Source organism: Rhopilema esculentum, chromosome 6 (assembly GCF_057945365.1).
Source record: "Rhopilema esculentum isolate cy_ngs chromosome 6, ASM5794536v1, whole genome shotgun sequence".
Taxonomy (NCBI): domain Eukaryota; kingdom Metazoa; phylum Cnidaria; class Scyphozoa; order Rhizostomeae; family Rhizostomatidae; genus Rhopilema; species Rhopilema esculentum.
The window spans coordinates 2,540,063-2,558,482 of record NC_142820.1 but is presented as its reverse complement, the minus strand read 5'-3'; the positions used below and the strand labels follow the sequence as shown (position 1 = coordinate 2,558,482).

Here is an 18,420-nt window from a genome sequence, read left to right as displayed (position 1 = left end):
AAATACAAGCATTTACTTTGGTCACCTCCAATCAAGTCCGAAACTAATGATGTTTTAATGAATACCAAAATTTTAAATACTTTAAGATGATGCCGAGCAAATGAAAGCAGGGTGCTGCATTGTGTCCTTTCTGCTTTGGTGAAATTAGCTTTATGAACATAGCTGCTTAAACATAAGATTAGTTATCAAATATTCATTCCTTATTGCTTTTTGTCACATTTGATAAACAAATCATGCTTCAACATACAAATACGACAAAGGAAGTTAGCAGGCTTGCAAGAGACAAGCGACTTCAGTTGTTGCAGTCATGGATCCAAAAAGGGTATGGGCGACAATAAGATGCTTGTTTTATTGTAGCATAAACATTGCTGTTGTGCTTGCCTGTGGTGGTGGTGGATCACGTGAATGCACGTACCAGGTATGCTCTGCAAGCTACCATCCCTGGTCACCGTGGCCATCCAATGGCCAGTGCGTCTACCAATATGCAAGGGTCATCCATTCGTATAGAACAATCAAGCAATCGTCCGGGTGTCCTGGCAACCGAGGCTGCACAGAGAGAGATCAGGCAAGAGTGTATTGTAAGTAGAAATTTGACGCAGTTTCCCTTGCTGACATTCAAGCTTGCCTAATTTTCATCCAGCACATTAGAAAGCATCCAGTACAAAAGAATACATGCCTGTAGTAGTCGGCTGACAGTCTAACAAATGGCGAAACGTCTATAAAGGTGATTTAGGCTGAAATGTCTTCATAGCCCCTAGTGCTGATGACTTTTTAGAAACTCAGATTCTCGTTTTTGCACCATGATGTCCTTTCCTGTAGAAACAAACTTCTAGTAGGCAGAATACATGACTTCTTTTAAAGTGACCCTGTCATCAACTCAAACTTTCGGTTTTCCCACATCAAACACCTACGAAATTTTCTTTTGAAAAACGATAATCCTTAATGAAGGTTTGATGCAAAGCTAGAATCATAATCAATGGCGTCGCCAGCTTGAAAAAACTGGGGTGGAAAAAACAAATTTTCTCGGCCACGCCCTTCAAGCTCTTGGAAAATCCTTTTTAGTATTTTTTTATTTATTTTGAAATATTTGGACAAGCAGCTTTCTTAATCAGCATTTTTCTTAACAGTGGCTTTTTTGCCAGTACAAAAATCGAAATCTATCTGATCAGCCCAACTCAACCCCCCCCCCCCCCCTCAAAGTTTTCAGTGGATTTTGAGAAATTAGAAAATCGACTTCTGGGAGAACTAGGGTGGACATGTTCACCCCAGTCTACTCCGTGGCGACGCAACCGATCACGATCGTAGATAACTACTTAAAAGTAACAAACGATTTGAGGTCTTGATTTGTGTGGTAAGATTTTGAAACATTTTAGGTACTTTGTTGTATATTTGATTCTGTCAATATCATATTTTCCAAATTGGAAGAAAGATCTTCATTCTCGAGACAACAATGCTTGCCAATAAGACTTGGAACAACCAAGCAGTTTTAGTCAATTTTCGATCTAGTTTTAATTCGCCCATGTAGAAATAGCTGATCTGTCCCTTTTTCCCCAAACAAAGTAATAAATATTTCTCAACCTACGTGCAATTCTATGGAGAACAATCCAACATTGTTTAAAAGGTAGAAAGGAAAGAGCAAGTGTGAAGGAAAAATGTGATGTTGGTGTTCCAAAACTTTTAGCAGATATTGTATCAGTCCCATCAGTACCAAGAAAATTTGACAAAATTCTAATATCCGAACTATGTTTGGATAACTTCATCGCATCCATCTGTTTGCAGAAAATTCTGGACAGAAGATGCTAACAATATGGACGAATAGATCTAATGGAAATAATGAGTTCTACGGTACGCATAGCTTAAAGAACTTCTAGTTAGGCGCTCTTTGATAAATATTTATGTATTTACACAGCAATTCAAACTTTGACTTAATAAGCGTTATGCGTACATCATAAAGGCAATATTAGAGAATCTGTTCAAATAAGATTAATTTTCCATTTTTCCATTATTTAGCCGACAGTCTACATTCAAAGTGCCCTGTTTCTCAAACTTCGGACCTAGACCATACTTTGTCATAGTCCTTTAAGTTCTTGATTCGCTCTTATCTTTCTCTGCTAGTGCTGATTATGAATAATAAAATGATAGTTGATAATGAGGCGATAGGATATGGGTTTATAGTTAATAAATCTTGGACGACCTTGTTAGATAGTTTATTAACGAGATGCAACTTCTATTTGAGTGAACTCACGCATTATATCAAGAACTACATATCAATTTACACTTGGTATTTTGGCCGCCATTCGTCCTTATCAATTTATGTTAAATTGAAATCTTTGAAACATCTTTGTAGCTTCTCAGTTCTATGCTATATAAACCAAATACAACATGCACGAATAACTGAGTGCTAAGGCTACCTCAGTTTTGAAATTCAAAGAGATCTCTAAACCTCTTAAAGGAAATGAATAATAAAAGCTAATGATAAAAGTGCTTGTAGGTCGAGAGTGTTTGTATGCAATTTTTTTAAGAGACATTTTTCAGAAGGTATTGCACTAAAGCATCAATATTCTTTAAAAATGTAATTAACGGGATACAGAACACAATTAATCATAATTTACTATACCTTATATTTGTATTTTTTTTTCTGAAAGCTGTAGTTTTGTCACTTCAAAACTATTTCCAGGAATACAATGTACTAAATGATCAAAAAACCCAAAATATTGGATCTTGTATTGCATCTTTATTTACAAAAGGTGTTCTCAGCTTTTTGTGTTTCACAGTCACTGTGCATGATTTATCAGCTCTTATTCACAACATTACCATAATCACATGCGCAAAGAAATGTTTTGTTCAGAAACGCAAATAACAACCACTAGTATGCTTTCATTTAGCAAATGTCATTCGAAAAACAACAAGTGGTACTTGAGAAATGCTTATAGAATTGGTGAGTCAGTTAAGTGAGTTATTCGACAAGACAGCTATGCAAATTCTAAAAATATTGAGCATGATAAAACTATTATTATTGGTCTAGGTTTGTCATTTTGATGTCTCAAAGGGGACAAAAACTCATGTCAAAATGAGAGGGTATTTTTTGCTTTTTTTGCTCGTCGCGATATACGTTAGTCAAGTTCTATCTTGTGGTGGCGGAAGCAGCAGCTGCACTTACACAACGTGCTATACCCAATGGGGAACATGGTCACCGTCAATTGCGCAAGGATCCTGCAGATGGCAGGTTCAAAAGGCACATCATGTTTATAACACATACAAAAGGAGTAGTGGATGTCCAGGAAGCACGAGCTGTTCAACTAGAGATAATGCGAGATTTGGCTGTAAGAAACTTATACGTTAAATTCACGAATCATATGCACGTAGTTAGTTTTGCAGAGTACAATATAGTGAAATGCAATTTGATGATATGTTAAGGTGACTTGCAATGCCCATCAAAAGTTTTGAAACATTAGACCAAATGTTTGGAAATTTTTCACAATTTCTCTTTCATCATAAAGATTGTTTTGCATTGTAACATATTCAGATCCCCAAACCTTCCATGAAATAAAATGGCATTGCATTGTTGCGAAATTATTTGCAAAGGCCATTATATGAAGGCGTTTCAATCAAGTCATACTACACTCATATGGAAAAAGTTTTTTAGAATGTCAAAGTTAAACATTCTCAGGCTTTTTAAGCTCTGTGATATCTTTTGACAGCTTTCAACTGTGGATTGGACAATTGTTCAGTTCACGATATCTTGTTTGAAAGTTTTTGATTACATGATCGTTGTTTTGAAATCATGAAGAAAACCGCTGTTTAAGTGTCGAAGAACATGACAAAACGATGCAGGAAAGCGACTTCTAGAAACAAACCTCTACAGCCATAATACAGTTTTGCCTAAGTACTAAACATTTTCTACAGAAAGGCACTCCTATAATCTTTTTAACCGTATTATCCATCATTCAACTCACCTTTAGCATAAATTGCATAAGAGTTACATAAATTTGTTTGCACACTAGTTTTATTTATTAATGAGGTTGCACCATGCAATTTCTTTTGCTTTACTTTTCTGGTAAGTTTTGAATTGTCCCATTGCATATTATTTCACAGTTCCCTGGCTTCTGATGGTTTTTAGCGTCTTTTCAAAAAATGTTCCCAGTAGCCGTGATATGTTACAATATTTCTCATTCCGTTAATGATGCTAAAAATGTTTCCCTTCACAGACAACTTTGGCGCGTTCTCATATGCATTTCTTTGGTATCAACCCAGGCATTCCTAGATAACAATATTTCTTATATCATCAGGGGCAGAACATATATTAACACGGTTTAAAATTCGCACTATATGCCATTGCTCTTTCATTTTTAAACATTTATTGGTAGCCTGATGCCTTATATTAAAATTGCTCTAAGAACTTTAAGGATAACAACCAATTCTCACCTAATCAGTAAAAGAGGGTCCTTATAATTTCTTGAAGATTGCCTTTGGCATCTTGCACTTTTTCATTTTTCCAGATTTCCAGGAAAATATTTCAAATACTGCAAATAATATATTACAAGAAAACAGATCCTCCAAGCCTTGATCGATAATAATTTGCTTGGCACGCGTATTTGATTTTCGATTAACAACTTGATTTTCGAAATAAGGCCATAAACAATTCCATATCTAACTCAGAATGTCCTGCATCATGCTGAAAACCCACCTTAGAAAAGATTTTACAAGCAAACCAATTAATAGAACAAGTAGCGCAACTGCTTTAAGATTGAGATATCTTCTATAAAGAAAATTGATATAATTCTGTCAGAGCACATCCTCAAATAGGGTAATACCATAAGGTACTTGTTATCGGTAGTAAACCTTCGAAGCTACGTTTTTATTAATTTGTCAGTGTGTTGCTGAATGTTTGTGATTCAGAGCGATTTCTATGTGGATTTTTGCGAACTTGTTCGATCGAAAAAATCAGGATGCGATATCAAGAAGTTTTTCACTCAAGGTACCAAACAGCTATGCATACTGCTATAACTCTATCAAATATTTTTAAAATTGTTACCAAAGTCAATAGACTTTATCAATATCATTAAATTTGCAATATGTTGTTAAAAAGCTACAATGATCTTGCATACGAACATTCGTTAATATTCCTGAACTTAGAAAGAAGGTGATGCGCAGCTGAATATATTTGAATGTTATTCCTATTTAAACAGCTAGACAGCTTGGCAAATTTCCGTTTGTTTTTGCTCTGCAAACTCCAAGTACAATAAATACAAACTCAAATTCTATATCGCGAGAGGTTCATCTAATTCAAAAATTCTTATAGAAAAGTTATGTAGAATTATAGCCTTACATGTTTCAAAATTGCGTCTTTATGTAAATTTTAGTCATACAATTTGAGCGAAAGCGGCAGTAAAGAGGCTATGTTTATGAATAGTAAGCTGCTGCAATGTTATCATCAAAAGTGCAAGAAAAAGTGCATATGTAGCTGAGTTACTGTCGTGTTAGTTACCAAGTCAATAAGTAGCTTCCCATACCCATAGTAATTAAGTTTTTCGGAGAAAGCCTTGAGAAAGCACGGTCGACACTAAAGGCCTATTATGCCATCTCTCCGAATAACATAGAATTATGATTGGATGCTTTGAACCAATAAAGATTTTTAGATACCTTTTCAAGGATGCAGGCTGTAGCACCTCAATATCATATCTCGGCTGTTCTGAAAGAGCTCATAAGCCACGCGTTGATTGCATAATTCAAGTGAAACCCAAGTTAAATTTTATTAGATGTATGCCGCTAGCGATAGAACCTCTTCATTGGTCAACTGATGATTGATTCCTTGTCTCAATACTGAAAATAGCCTCTCTAGGTAAAACTTGTTTGCCTTTAAATATCTTGTATAATTATCAGCAATAAGCACTTGCAATTCGACGACTGAATCAAATTTCGAAACAAAGAAAATTAGTTACTATCGAGCTCTTCTAGAGCATAGTAATTTGCAAGCTAGTAAGCAACGCACGTCGAACGAAAACGAAGCAATGTGATGTCAAAGTGCCACAAAATTGATTCATCTTTTTCTCTTTCTCGTAATGGGGCAACATTTTATACTAATAATTTAGAAAAAACGCTTTTATAATTTTGCATGTAGCAATAGCTGCCATTTATGTCAATATAAAATTATTTTCAATTTTTGCAAGTCCTAGATAGCTCTTGTGCCTTCCTTGTTTTTTCTTAGAACCTAAAATGTCTCCCTCAATCTATGTTCTATATATTTCATTGTCAGGCTCCTGCAAAGTAATAGATCATTGTCGATGGGGAGGCTGGGGACCTTTTCAGGGCTCCATATCAAAGGGATCATGTGGCACACAAAGAAGGTACAGATATGCACAGAAGACATACACCTATGTGGCAAGAGTTGGAAGTTGTAGTGGAACGGTGACAACCTGCCCTCGTGAAAGTGATTCACAAACAAGAACTTGGTGTAAGTTTTATTATCCGTTGATTTAACAACAAGTAAACAACAAAAACACCAAAGCAACAAGCAAAAACAAAATAAGTGCGAATGATGATGATGATTATTATACTTTTTGAATTCCCCATTCTTCATATTCACTATAAATTAATTGTAAATCTATTACATGACTCGGTAGCTTGATAAAGCCTGGTAGAAAACTACTTACTGTCATTGAGCATTTTATTTTTATATCAAGCCTGCAACCAGCTAAAAAGTCTATGCTTTCGAGATAAATCCACGATAAGATATTAGACAGCAGATAACTGGAGAAGTTTGGTCTGAAAGCAAAGTGACATATGCAAATGAATAATCAACATTTTGAAATCATTTATACTCAGGCAATTGCAGAAAAGCAGCAAGATGTGAACCTTCAAACTGGAGTGCCTGGGCAGGAAATGTTCCTGATGGTCAGTGTGGCACTCAAACAAGCTACAGAGACTTTACACCTACGTACCAGTACATCGAGCAACAGACCAATTGCTACGGAATCCAGTCTTCGTGTGAATCAAGAAGAACTAATAGCAGAACGTTCTGTAAGTAGATCATTTCTCGATAAATCAGTGTCTGAATCTTTCCGTACTCTAAGATAGAATATCAATTTTCTGAAGCTTCAAATCAAAACTCACTTTAACTTTCATAATAAAATAACAATATTATTTCATATTTATGCAGGTTAATTTGTTTGGTAAGTTAATTACTGTTATCAACCAACGACCTGAATGTTACAAAGTAGAGTTTACAAACGTAAAAGTTAAAAATTTACATAAATCAAAGCTAAAGTATTTACAGGGTTAACAATTACAATCGAGAAAATGATTAAATATCTAAGTTTGCGTATTTTCTGGATGCTTTGAATCTCAAAATTGATGCTTCAGTTTGCAAGTTATTGGGTAGGTTATTGAAAATCTTTGCTCCCTGGAACAAGAAGGTTTTACGCCCAGTTCCTGTTTGACAGAAATTACTTTTAGAATGACTGAGATTTTTGCGGTATTTATTTTGTTATTGTTCCTTGTGAAATAATGTTCAAATGCTTTTGGTGCTAAGACGTTTAACAAAACTTCTAATGCACATAGTCTGTTTCGAACATGCCTTTAAAATGTCAAGAAATATAGCTGAAAGATCTTTTGTGACTGTACGGTGGAAAAAGCAGGAAAGTTTGAGGTTACCAGCAAACATGTTCTAAAATTACTTTTTCACCTGTAGGCATGTGTCCATACCTACACTGCACTCTTGAAGATTGGTCCAATTGGGTATTGGTCGCAAACAGTGGGACATGTCCGAATGAGCAAAGAGTCAGAAAACACAAAGGCACTACGTTGTTCAAAGGTGCACACAATGACTGCATTGGAATAGGTCCTACATCATGCCCAAACGAAAACAAGGAGACTCGGAAAAAACGTATGTTTATCCATAAGTTAATTTTAATATGCAAAAATAGCGATCAAAACCGTCTATATATACTTCCAAATGTGTATGCATGCATATAAATACATATAATTAGTAAGAACAAACAAGTATCAACTACGCGCTCTAACAGGCAACAACAGCTGTATGATATCATGTGACACGTTTCGATCGTTGCAAATGACCGTGTATGCGTGTGCGGCTTGCTCGTTCGTTGCGCGCAAGAAGGAACAGTCGGCCTGTAGCGACAAAGGAATCGAAGGAGATTTTAAAAGGATGTAAGGGCAAATGGCATAGTTTTTGTGCATATTTGGACGTATATTAGTAGTTTTGTCATAAAGTTAGAAATGCTCTAAGACAGAACACTATGAAGATTTGACAACAAACGAAAGACTGTCAGTTACTTGTATATGATTAGAAAGTACATAGATTTCTCATAATCCTATTAGTTGCTTGCATCCTTTTTAATGTCAAGATGGGTGTTTCTCAGCAACATTCAAGCTTCCAAACATAACTTGCAAAATTCCTCTTTCTTTTACTCCCAAGCCACAACTTGTCCAGCAATTGTTGTTCCGGCCCATGGGACATTGCAAGAGCCAGCATGTGATGGAGCAAGCAGTTACTGTGGAGCAACATGCTCTGTTTCATGTAACAGAAACTATCCCTTAGAAGGACCTGCATACGCAACCTGCCTTACAACTGGTCAGTGGAGCAATTCAATTGGAGCATGTAAAGGTAAGCTAGCTACTTACAAGGACACCACTTATCATCGTCATGCTGGTTTTACAGATAAAGATATGGTACGGAATCTTTTTTAAAAGGAGAGTAAAAGATACATTCTCAAGGGGGGGAGGGAGGTATTGGGAGAGCATGAGAGATTTTCATTTCATTTTATTTTTAAATATTCATACAGGTTTATAGATTTCAATAATGAAAAAATAACTGTTTTAAAAATCGACCTGTGCAAAAACAGAAAAGCCTAAATTAAAGAGAATTACAATGTACAATAAGTTAAAATCAAAAGAGCATAACAGAACTACATTTAGAAATAAAATGTACCTCTCATATGGGTTTTTTAAAGGTAGCAAGGGACGGTGCCAATTTAGTTTCCTTATTCAGATCATTCCATAATTTTGCTCCGCGATAAGAAAATGCTTTTGGCCTGTGCATGTTCTTAAAGAAGGTATCTGCAAGTTTTTCTCTGTGAGCGAAGATTGCGAACACTGCCCTCTGAACATTTGCTGAAAAGTTCCCCTAAATATTGAGGAGCAAGAGAGTTCAATGCCTTATAGATCAGCGTTGCTGTTTCTTTTTTGATAAGATCTCTGATTGAGGGCCAGCCAAGATTTGGAGCAGAGGAGCAGCAGGAGCCTCATAAGGACTATTTGTAGTTTTTTTTGCAGCTCTATTCTGGGTTTTTTAGAGAGAATTGAGTTTGGTTTCACTACAACAACCCCAAACCGAGCAGCAATAACTGAAATGTGTCTCAAAAATTCCTCTATACATTTTCTGCCAAACCCCTGATGGAAGAAATTTCTTGGCATGATTAATAAGACCGAGGGCTCGTAGTGCCTTGACTTGTTCAATATGGTGATCCCATTAGAGTTTGTCATCATTTTGAACTCCCAGATACTTAGTATCGGTTATCATATTGATCTTTTATTCACCTATTTCGAAACTAGGCTTAGCGTCAGTCTGCTTTTCGATCTGTTGAATATTTGGTCTGGATCCAATAATCAAAGACTGCGTTTTTACAAAGTTTAGAGACAATTTATTTCCATGTAGCCAGTTCTGTAAATTCACAAGATCCTGGTTTAGATCATCTTGCAATTTAGAAAGGCATCTCGAGGAGTGTGAAATAGCAGTATCCTCAGCGTACATGGTGACCTTCCCTTTGTTTAGGCAGAATGGTAGATCATTTATGTTAATAAGGAACAGAAGTGGGCCAAGACAGGACCCCTGGGGGACACCACAACTTATGTCGTTTATCCTGGAGGAGGTGGAATTTACCTTGCAGAACTGTTTTCTTTCCTGTAAGTAGGGAATTCAACCAGTCAAGCTCTAGTCCACTTATTCCGTATTTTTCTAGCCTCTTTAGTAGGATATCATGATTTATTGTATCAAATGCCTTTTTAAGGTCAATGAAAATCAAACCAGTGTACTTGCCCCTATCTATATTCAAATACCAGTCATTTGTTCCAGCCATAAGGAGTGTAAAGACCGAAAACCAGACTGATGCTTGAATATGAGCCTATTACTATATAAGTAGTAATACAGTTGATTATATGCTACTTTTTCGAATGCACGAGACAAAACAGGCAACACAGAGATCGTTCTATAATTTGAACTCTCGCTCCGCTCTTGAAAATTTGGGCAACACGTGCTATTTTCCAATTTGTAGGAAATTTTCCAGAGAATAAAGACATATCAAAAAGATCGCATAATGAACCAGAGATTAGAGGCAAAGCAATCTTTATAAAAAAAGCTTGCGATATCATCACAACCAGAGCCATGCGATGTCTTCATTTTCATCATAACTTTAGTTCCATCTTTCTCTGAAACAGCTTTGAAAGAGAAATTTTCCATAGCGCTACCGATTTCATATTCATTGGATAAAAGTGGGTTTGGTTTTCTGGGATTTTGTCACTCAGTTTATTACCAATGGTACAGAAAAACTCATCTATTGATTATGGAATCGTTTTATTGTCTTTAGTCGACTCACCTTCAACATTAAGGGATGTGATAAAAGTGGTCTTGCTGCTTTTGCTTGTGACTTGGTTAATAATCTTCCAGGATCTTTTAAGGTCCCCATGACATGCAGAAATTTTCTTAGAGAAATATTCTCTTATAACAACCCATCAAAAGGGTGGATTCACTTTTTACAGCCTGGATTTTCAATTTATCCCTCGTCCTAGCAAGTTGGAAAAATTCACCGTTCAGCCAAGGTGTATACTTGTCTGAAACTCGTCTGGTCAGGTTGGGAGCATGTTTATCAAGAATAAGCGAAAAGATGGTTGTCTAGAGATCTGCTCTGTTTGATATAAACGAAGCAAAATTTCTTCCCACTTCTTTCAGATTCTATAAAACCGCAGATCACGTGTCCAGTAATACCAGCACACCCAAACAAGCCGAACGAAAATTACGCTGAAATCGACCTCCCAGATGCAGTCGCAAGCGACAACAGTGGTCACGTGACTGTTACTATCGATACCAAGTCACCGCTCAAGGTTACAGTTGGTACACCAGTGACAGTTAAATATACAGCCGCTGATGCTGCTGGAAATACAAGGGAATGCACAGTTAAGATCCAAGCCAAAGGTACTGCTTATTTTGATTACATGTCAGTGCAAACTTATATGTCAGAATATTTCCTTATGAAGTGGGCCAGCCTAACTTAGCGGGCTGGCTCACCTAAGCAAGATTTTTGCGGTACAAATATTTATTTGTTTAGCATATGCTTTTCTAATTACACAGAAATTGTTGCAACCTATGTGAGGCCTGCGATAAGTGAAAGGGGACTAATGTTAATTGGAATTGACTTTGAGCCAGATTGCCTTTATTGTGTAAACACAATCAGAAACAGTGACGGATAAAATTAGTGACAAGTCTTATCTTCACCAATAGATTAAAATATGAATCTAGTATCTTAGAGACTTGAACAAATTTTTATACACGTTAAAGTTTTACTAGAATGACATTTTTTCAGATACTGAGCCTCCAAAAGTTGAGTTTTGTCCTAAGGATCTTATTGTATCAACTGAGAGGATTCCACACACAGTTATATGGAGCCGACCGGTATTCTCTGACAACGTGGACCCTGCCAATGCGATCTCAATCATTCCAAGCCACCAAAACGGCCAGAAATTCGGGGAAGGAACATTCCTCATTAAATACATAGCACACGATAGAGCACTCAACGAAGCTACTTGTGAATTCAATGTCCAAGTGTCAAGTAAGTACTAAGCTGTTAGCTTTTCTATTTACTTGAGATAATTTTCTAAACTAAACAGCTTTTCCGTTCTTCTTTTAAGCACTACTGCAGATATTTAAATAGGTAGTTTCGTTTGGCTTCTTTTACAACAAGTTCATTAACTTCTTTAATTGATTTCAAATTTTAGATTTGAGTCATGTCATACATCAAATTGCTAATATCGTGATCTAGCAATGTAATGCCTTAAAAAATAAAGATGAAGATCAAATGAAAAGAAATTGATATACTAATAATTTGATACATTTTCACGAGTATTTTTTCCGAAAATCTAACAAGGGGTGCAATACCTACAAGATTACTATTGCAAATGTTATTTGAAATTGGGATTTATCGTAATTAGTTTTTCACCTGACTGTTATTGATTCTGACTTCTCTGAATCTTAAACAGGAATGAAATGTCCGGTGTATGAACCTCCAAAGCACGGTGCTTCGACCTGCAATATAAAAAAGATGGGCGTGAAAGAAGTGTTCGTTTGCAGCATAGCATGCAAGTCCAACTTCTGGTTCTTACAAGGCGAGGGAATACCCACCCAGTATGATTTTTATATATGTACCGCTGATGGTGCATGGAAGGGACAAAATCAGTTAGATGTGACAAATCCTCAGATGTTCGTGCCGATTCCAAGCGGAAAGAGTCCTTGGCCAGATTGTTCAAGTATGTTTTTGTGACTGCTCTAGTTTAGCAACCAGTTTAACCGAGCCAAAATGTTGACATATTCACACTCTGTATTATGAGTGAACACATTTTGGCTACAAACGTTGTAATATTAATGATTAGTATGACGGGTTATCAGAGACTGAAAAAGCAGGGGGGCTGAGTGGGCTAAATAACTTCCAAAATCCCAATAACTTCCAAAATGTACTTAAACAATACAAAAAATTGCCTTATTATTGGATTTTAGCATGTTTAGCCCCCCCCCAAAACGCTTTAGCCCTTTCAATCCGTTATTGGTTACTTGGTCCTTGCTGGTTGTCTTTGTATAACCTGTGAGAACAGCCTAATAGTTACTTGCTTTGCACCTTAAATGTGGTAACAGCATAGTATTGATTGTTTTTACAGAAGGGGAGCCCCCATCAGAAGCGAAAAAGCCTTTCAAGCTAGTAGGAGGCTCTTGCTCGCAGGTGGATATCACAAAACTGAAAAGTGAAGTTGTTTCTGCACTCATGAGTGATCCCGTCATAGCTAGCCTTTATTGCACTCGACAAGCACAGCACTGCTCCCTAGAGAATGTGGAGGTTTCATGCTCCTCAGTCAGGAAGCGAAGCACTGGTGCCATTTCAAACCAAGTACACATCACATTTGACTTTTACGTCAAGGATGCTGCCCCGAGCACCGACCAGAACACAGAGATGTTAAAAATGACACAAATCATTGCAACTATGGGATCCCTTGGCAAAGAGGTTTACTCAAATTACAAATCTATGTCAACGATATCAATTTGTAATGCAAAACCTTTGTTAAAAGACTTTGCTTATCCTTAAAATGTTTAAGGCGGCAGTTTTGCTATTTTTTTCGGCAGAGTTTTGTAATTGATGACAATTCATATTGCCTATAAAGAAACATATCGATTATGTCAAGCTTTCTGCAAAAAATATTCATTGATTCACAATGAATGTGCAGCCTGACCTTTTAGTATTTCATTGCATCTTGTCTAGTATTATATTGTTGTATTTCAATACTATTTTGTACATAATATAAATGTTTTTTAAAGATTCCCGTTGATCCAATAAATATCTTGATCTTATTAACTTCGCATTGACGTGATAGACCCTGCAAGAATACCGTAATAGATTTCTTGGAGATTCTACTACAGATATATTTTACAATTGTAAGATGTATTAATGAGAATGCTGGTTTAGTTGAAGGAAAAGATAAATTATGACTTGTATTTGTTTACCGTCATGGTTCTTCTTGACTACTTTTGCTAGTTCACAAGCTTTTGCTTCTCTCTTTCACTGATTCAGTAAAGATTATGAAAATAACCAATTTGTTTTAGGTAAAAAGGGTTTATGCTTCCAAAGTGCAAACTTCGGTTGCCAACATAATCATGGAAGAAAAAGCCCCAGAACTTGCCTGTGAAGCGGGATCCACTTTCTCAGTTGTAAATGGAACAGGAACAGCGAAAGAGCGTTCAAAATGCGGTGATTACTTTTGCGTCAATTTTATCATTCACAAACAACCAATTGTCAATGATTAAATCGACCAAACCTGTAATGCAGATTAGAATTGTGGGTAAAAAAGCAGACCTGCATTCTAACTGCTGGTAGTATTTCTGGGTTAAATTTCCAAGAATAAATTTATCGACCACATAATGGTTCTGAGAGCTTTCTACTGGCGCTTTTCATTGTAAGCATTGGCAAAAGAACGGCCAAGTGACAAGTAAAGGAAGATCCTTAGCATCCAGCTTTTATGTAGTAATCATACCCTTCGGGTTTTGTGGAGTTTAAAAGAAAGAAATCACTTGCACTTTGTTTTCGTAACAAGAAAGTTTTTAGGGCTCACTAAAATGCTTTTTAAATGTATATGGTCTTACTGTAATTTACATTTCCAATTTGCTTTCCTTACACTCATATTATCTATCAAAACGTGGAATTTCCTATCAAGAACAAGTTTCTGTAAGGAGGAAAACTTTCCCCTTTTCTTATTATACAGAACGTTATGAATTGTTAAATCCGTTTGATGGTACGAGCCAAGACCTTCTTCGTTACGAAGCACCTAAGTACCCAAAATCAATAAAAGATAGGATGATTTTGTCACAAATCCAAGCAAGATGTCGCTTTTCCCTTTTTGGCCCTCTTTTTTTTGCTATTACGACGTAGTTTCCTATTTGCTATTATATAGACGATGTAAAGGTTTTAATCTTCGAAATGGAGGGAAAAGTACCCCGAGTAACGCTATAAAATTATTTTTCCACAGTTAAATGCCCAGCTGGAACAACGTTTAATGCCGACTCACGGACCTGTACAGTGTGCCCTGTTGGAACTTACCAAGACAATGAAGGACAGTTAACGTGTAAGCAGTGTAAACAGGGTTTCTCTACCCATGGGTACAAATCTTCAAATTACACTCAATGCAAAGGTAATCCTCTTCGGTTTTTCAAATTATTTGGTAGATATTTCCGAAGATTTATTCCGAAAAGCCAAAACCTTACTATGAAATGATAGGCTTCTGTGAGTAAATTTCTACTAATTAAGATAATCTTGCTTTTCAATATTACAATCCACATTTCATATCAGAGACATCGAAACTTTCCTTTTTCAGATTTTTGTCTCCTAACAGTGCCATTTCTACTTTGAAATGATTATGACGCCCTTAATTTATACTTAGGTTATGAATGTTTGAAATGATGATCAGAAACAAAGAAAAATGGCACGTATTCTTGAAACATTATAAACAAAACAAAGTCCAAAGGATTATCAAAATGACTTGAAATTAAAAAAACGGTTTACGAGTAAAAAAACATAATTGAGCATTCAATCCTCAGGTTCAAGATAGAAAACATGCTATCAGAATAGAATGTTAAGACTTTTTAATTGAGCTTAATCATTGCAATATTCTTTTCATCAGAAATCTGCCGACCAGGGACCTACTCCGCTGATGGTTTGGCGACTTGCATCGCATGCCCGAAAGGAACATATCAGCCATCATCAAATAGCACCTCTTGCATCCCCTGTCCCCAAGGAAAAGGAACTGACAAGAAAGGATCTGTTATTCAGACCAGTTGTGTTACTCGTAAGTGATCGGCGATGACGTCATTAATGCATAATCATAGGTTTCTATTAAACTATTAGACTATTAAATTATTAGACTATTAAACTATTAGAATTTACTGCAAACTGCATGTTCGGATCAGACCATTATCAATTTACATGTAATACAGTTGTTTTTAAAATAGAATATGATTAAATATGCAGCTTTGTTTATACGGCCTAATGCACTACAAAATTGATCTGTAAACAGTTATTTCTTATTGTTATACTGATTATATCGATAGCGATGAAGCAAAGTAATGACAAATGCCTAAAATGCAAATTGTGAATCACAGGAGCCATTCAAGTGGAGATCAAGTCTGAAGGTTGTAACGATCCATCTGTAGCACCTGGCACTTGTGGAATAGTGACCATCAAAGTAGATGGGGTTGACTACTCACAGAAGAGAAGGGGTTACAATCTTGTGGTGGTCAATGGGAATACTGGTAAGGCTAGACACAAGTGGTAGTTTGCACTTTATCATTTTGAGCAGAAGAAATCAAATTAACTTAATTTATTTTTCATGCAAGATTCAAAGAATTTTTGAAGTATTTAAACCAATTCGGTGAAAGGTTTTATGCAGAACGCTAAAATTGAGTCAGTGCTTTTTGTTCTCCTTCTATGGTATGTCAAACAATCCGGCTACCTACCTTACCTAGCTATTACAATACCAGCTTGATAGTTCTTTTTAAACGTAAACCTATACTCTTTGGCAAACGATCCCTAACCTTTATCGTTTTCATATGCATCAATACGATACAATCCCAAGTTGAAAACCATTTCTATATAATTGCTCCTCATCATTTTCTGAGCTGAGGACTTGTTTTTTATAAAAATCTAAGAGAAAATGTAACCCTTCATTTCAATAGGTGCGGTTGAAAAGTCTGTGTCATTTGACACTCATGGGAACTGGAATGCAAGAGTTGATCTAAAGAACTTGGTTGACAATTTATCTAATGGGTAAAGTGTGCTTCATACATTGTAAATAGCAACATTTCTGAATAATGTAGACCAGAGAAGTGGCTTGGTCTACACTTGCGTTTCTCATTGTTCATTTGTGCTACATTTTCTATGTACAGTTACTAAGAAAAGCAAAGTTACAAAGCTAACAGTGCTTCTACTTTTTTACTGCAATCATTGTGCTTGTTTCAAAGATTACATATGTTAACATATTAGTATGGAATTATATTGTAGTCATTGTTAGTATTTATGACGAATTACAAAGAATCACTAAAAGCAAACCCATAAACACTGCTGCAGTTTCAAATTCAGGTTTCTGATCGAGCCGTGGTAATTTTCTCAAGAAAATGAATGGTGGCTGGTATAAAAAGTACAGCTTATTGTAATAGTTTATTGTCAGGTGACACTGTATCTGGGTAGGATTTAAGTATTTCCATTTACTGCCTGGCCAATGTCTCATTTTCACGGACTATATAGCAAAATGATGCATCTTTTGCTTATGATTTGTAGAAAAATTGTTTTGGTTGGCATACAAGACGAAGCAACTGCTAGATCCAATCAATACTATGTCTACAGTTCATTAGAACGCCTTGGGGGTGTTGCAGGGTCATTCCAAATGCAGTACAGAGGATCATTTGCAATGGTTGGCTACAAGGGTACAAGCAAGCCAGCATGGGTTAGACAAGTAACCCCTGCAGCAGGTCGCGGACCAGCAATACTTGAAGCAACAATCCCTTTGGTGTAAAATAATTCATTCAGTTAAAATATTAATAGATCGAACTGATGGTAATAAGACATATCCTCTTAGGTTTTATTTTGTGTTTTTAAGTGTTATGTAATGCTGTCTTCATTTCATAAAGTGCTGCTGCTCATTGCAACTATTCCAATTGCAACTTTTCTCTCTTTCAAATATGGAGGCAATGTTTACTACCTGCTTGCCTTGCGACTCGATAAGTAATATCTGATTCACCTGGTAACAGATAAATCCGAAAGCAAAATCTTTATGAAATAAAAACCATATTGTGCTTTACAACGCCACATGTTGGTGGCTCAGTATTGTGTCCTTGCAACCAATGAAAGGCTGTAGCAAATGTGCATAGACTCCTCGGGTATTTAAACTCCAAGACTTTACTTCCGATAAGGGCGTAAAGTTGTGGGGTGTCACATCTTAAATATTTCCAACTATTCAGTTCCAGACTAAATAATAATTGTAAAAAGTCGGAAATTTCTACGGCTCTGGGACCGAGTGATGAGAACATTGAAGGCAAGAGAGAATGTTGGTCCTGGCCCGCAGTCCCTGATTCCAGAACATTGACGTAGACAAACAACGATCCATAAACTATCTTATGATTTCTGAACTTTTAACTATCTTATGATTCTGAAACAGTATCATAAATACAAGCGAGCTTTGCTGCAAAGAGAGGTGAGTCAAACGTTGTTGTGATCGAATGGATACGTCTAGAACATAATATGCCGATGGGAATTTTAAATTTATTGTTTTTTTTTCAATTTTTAAATTCAATTTCCAATCAACAATTTTTCGATTGTTTTTCATATTAAATCAATATTTTTTGTTTTTGTTTATTTTTTCTAAAAAATATGACCAGGAGGTCCCCAATTGAAAAAATCCCCAAGGGTCCCAGCTGCCTGCATATATTGCAGCTTTTGAAAATTCTAAACTTTCTATGAAATCATTAAGATGTATTACACATAGGGTAGGGCCTTAGCAGGATACTTTAGGTATACCACAGCTAAAATAAGCAAACTGAATCAATACCATTCAAGGATTTTCCTTAACATAATATTGTAATCAAGCCTGTCAAATGCT

General features: G+C 36.2%; 1 protein-coding gene across 2 annotated transcripts; it reads left to right on the top strand.

Moving 5' to 3' along the window:
- The first annotated feature begins 250 nt into the window (after positions 1-250).
- On the top strand, positions 251-17,479 carry LOC135686222 (sushi, von Willebrand factor type A, EGF and pentraxin domain-containing protein 1). 2 transcript variants are annotated; one of them, XM_065202409.2, is made up of 15 exons: positions 251-578; positions 6,257-6,454; positions 6,826-7,020; positions 7,691-7,885; positions 8,438-8,626; positions 10,967-11,209; positions 11,598-11,843; positions 12,271-12,537; positions 12,943-13,283; positions 13,880-14,024; positions 14,800-14,961; positions 15,451-15,615; positions 15,929-16,078; positions 16,502-16,592; positions 17,103-17,479. In XM_065202409.2, the coding sequence occupies exons 1-15, from the start codon at positions 308-310 to the stop codon at positions 17,335-17,337; spliced, it is 3,093 nt and encodes a 1,030-aa protein (XP_065058481.2). In that variant the 5' UTR covers positions 251-307; the 3' UTR covers positions 17,338-17,479. The 2 variants fall into 2 exon arrangements, with proteins under 2 accessions (XP_065058481.2, XP_065058482.2); XM_065202410.2 differs by lacking the exon at positions 251-578 and adding an exon at positions 2,999-3,323.
- Positions 17,480-18,420: the final 941 nt, after the last annotated feature.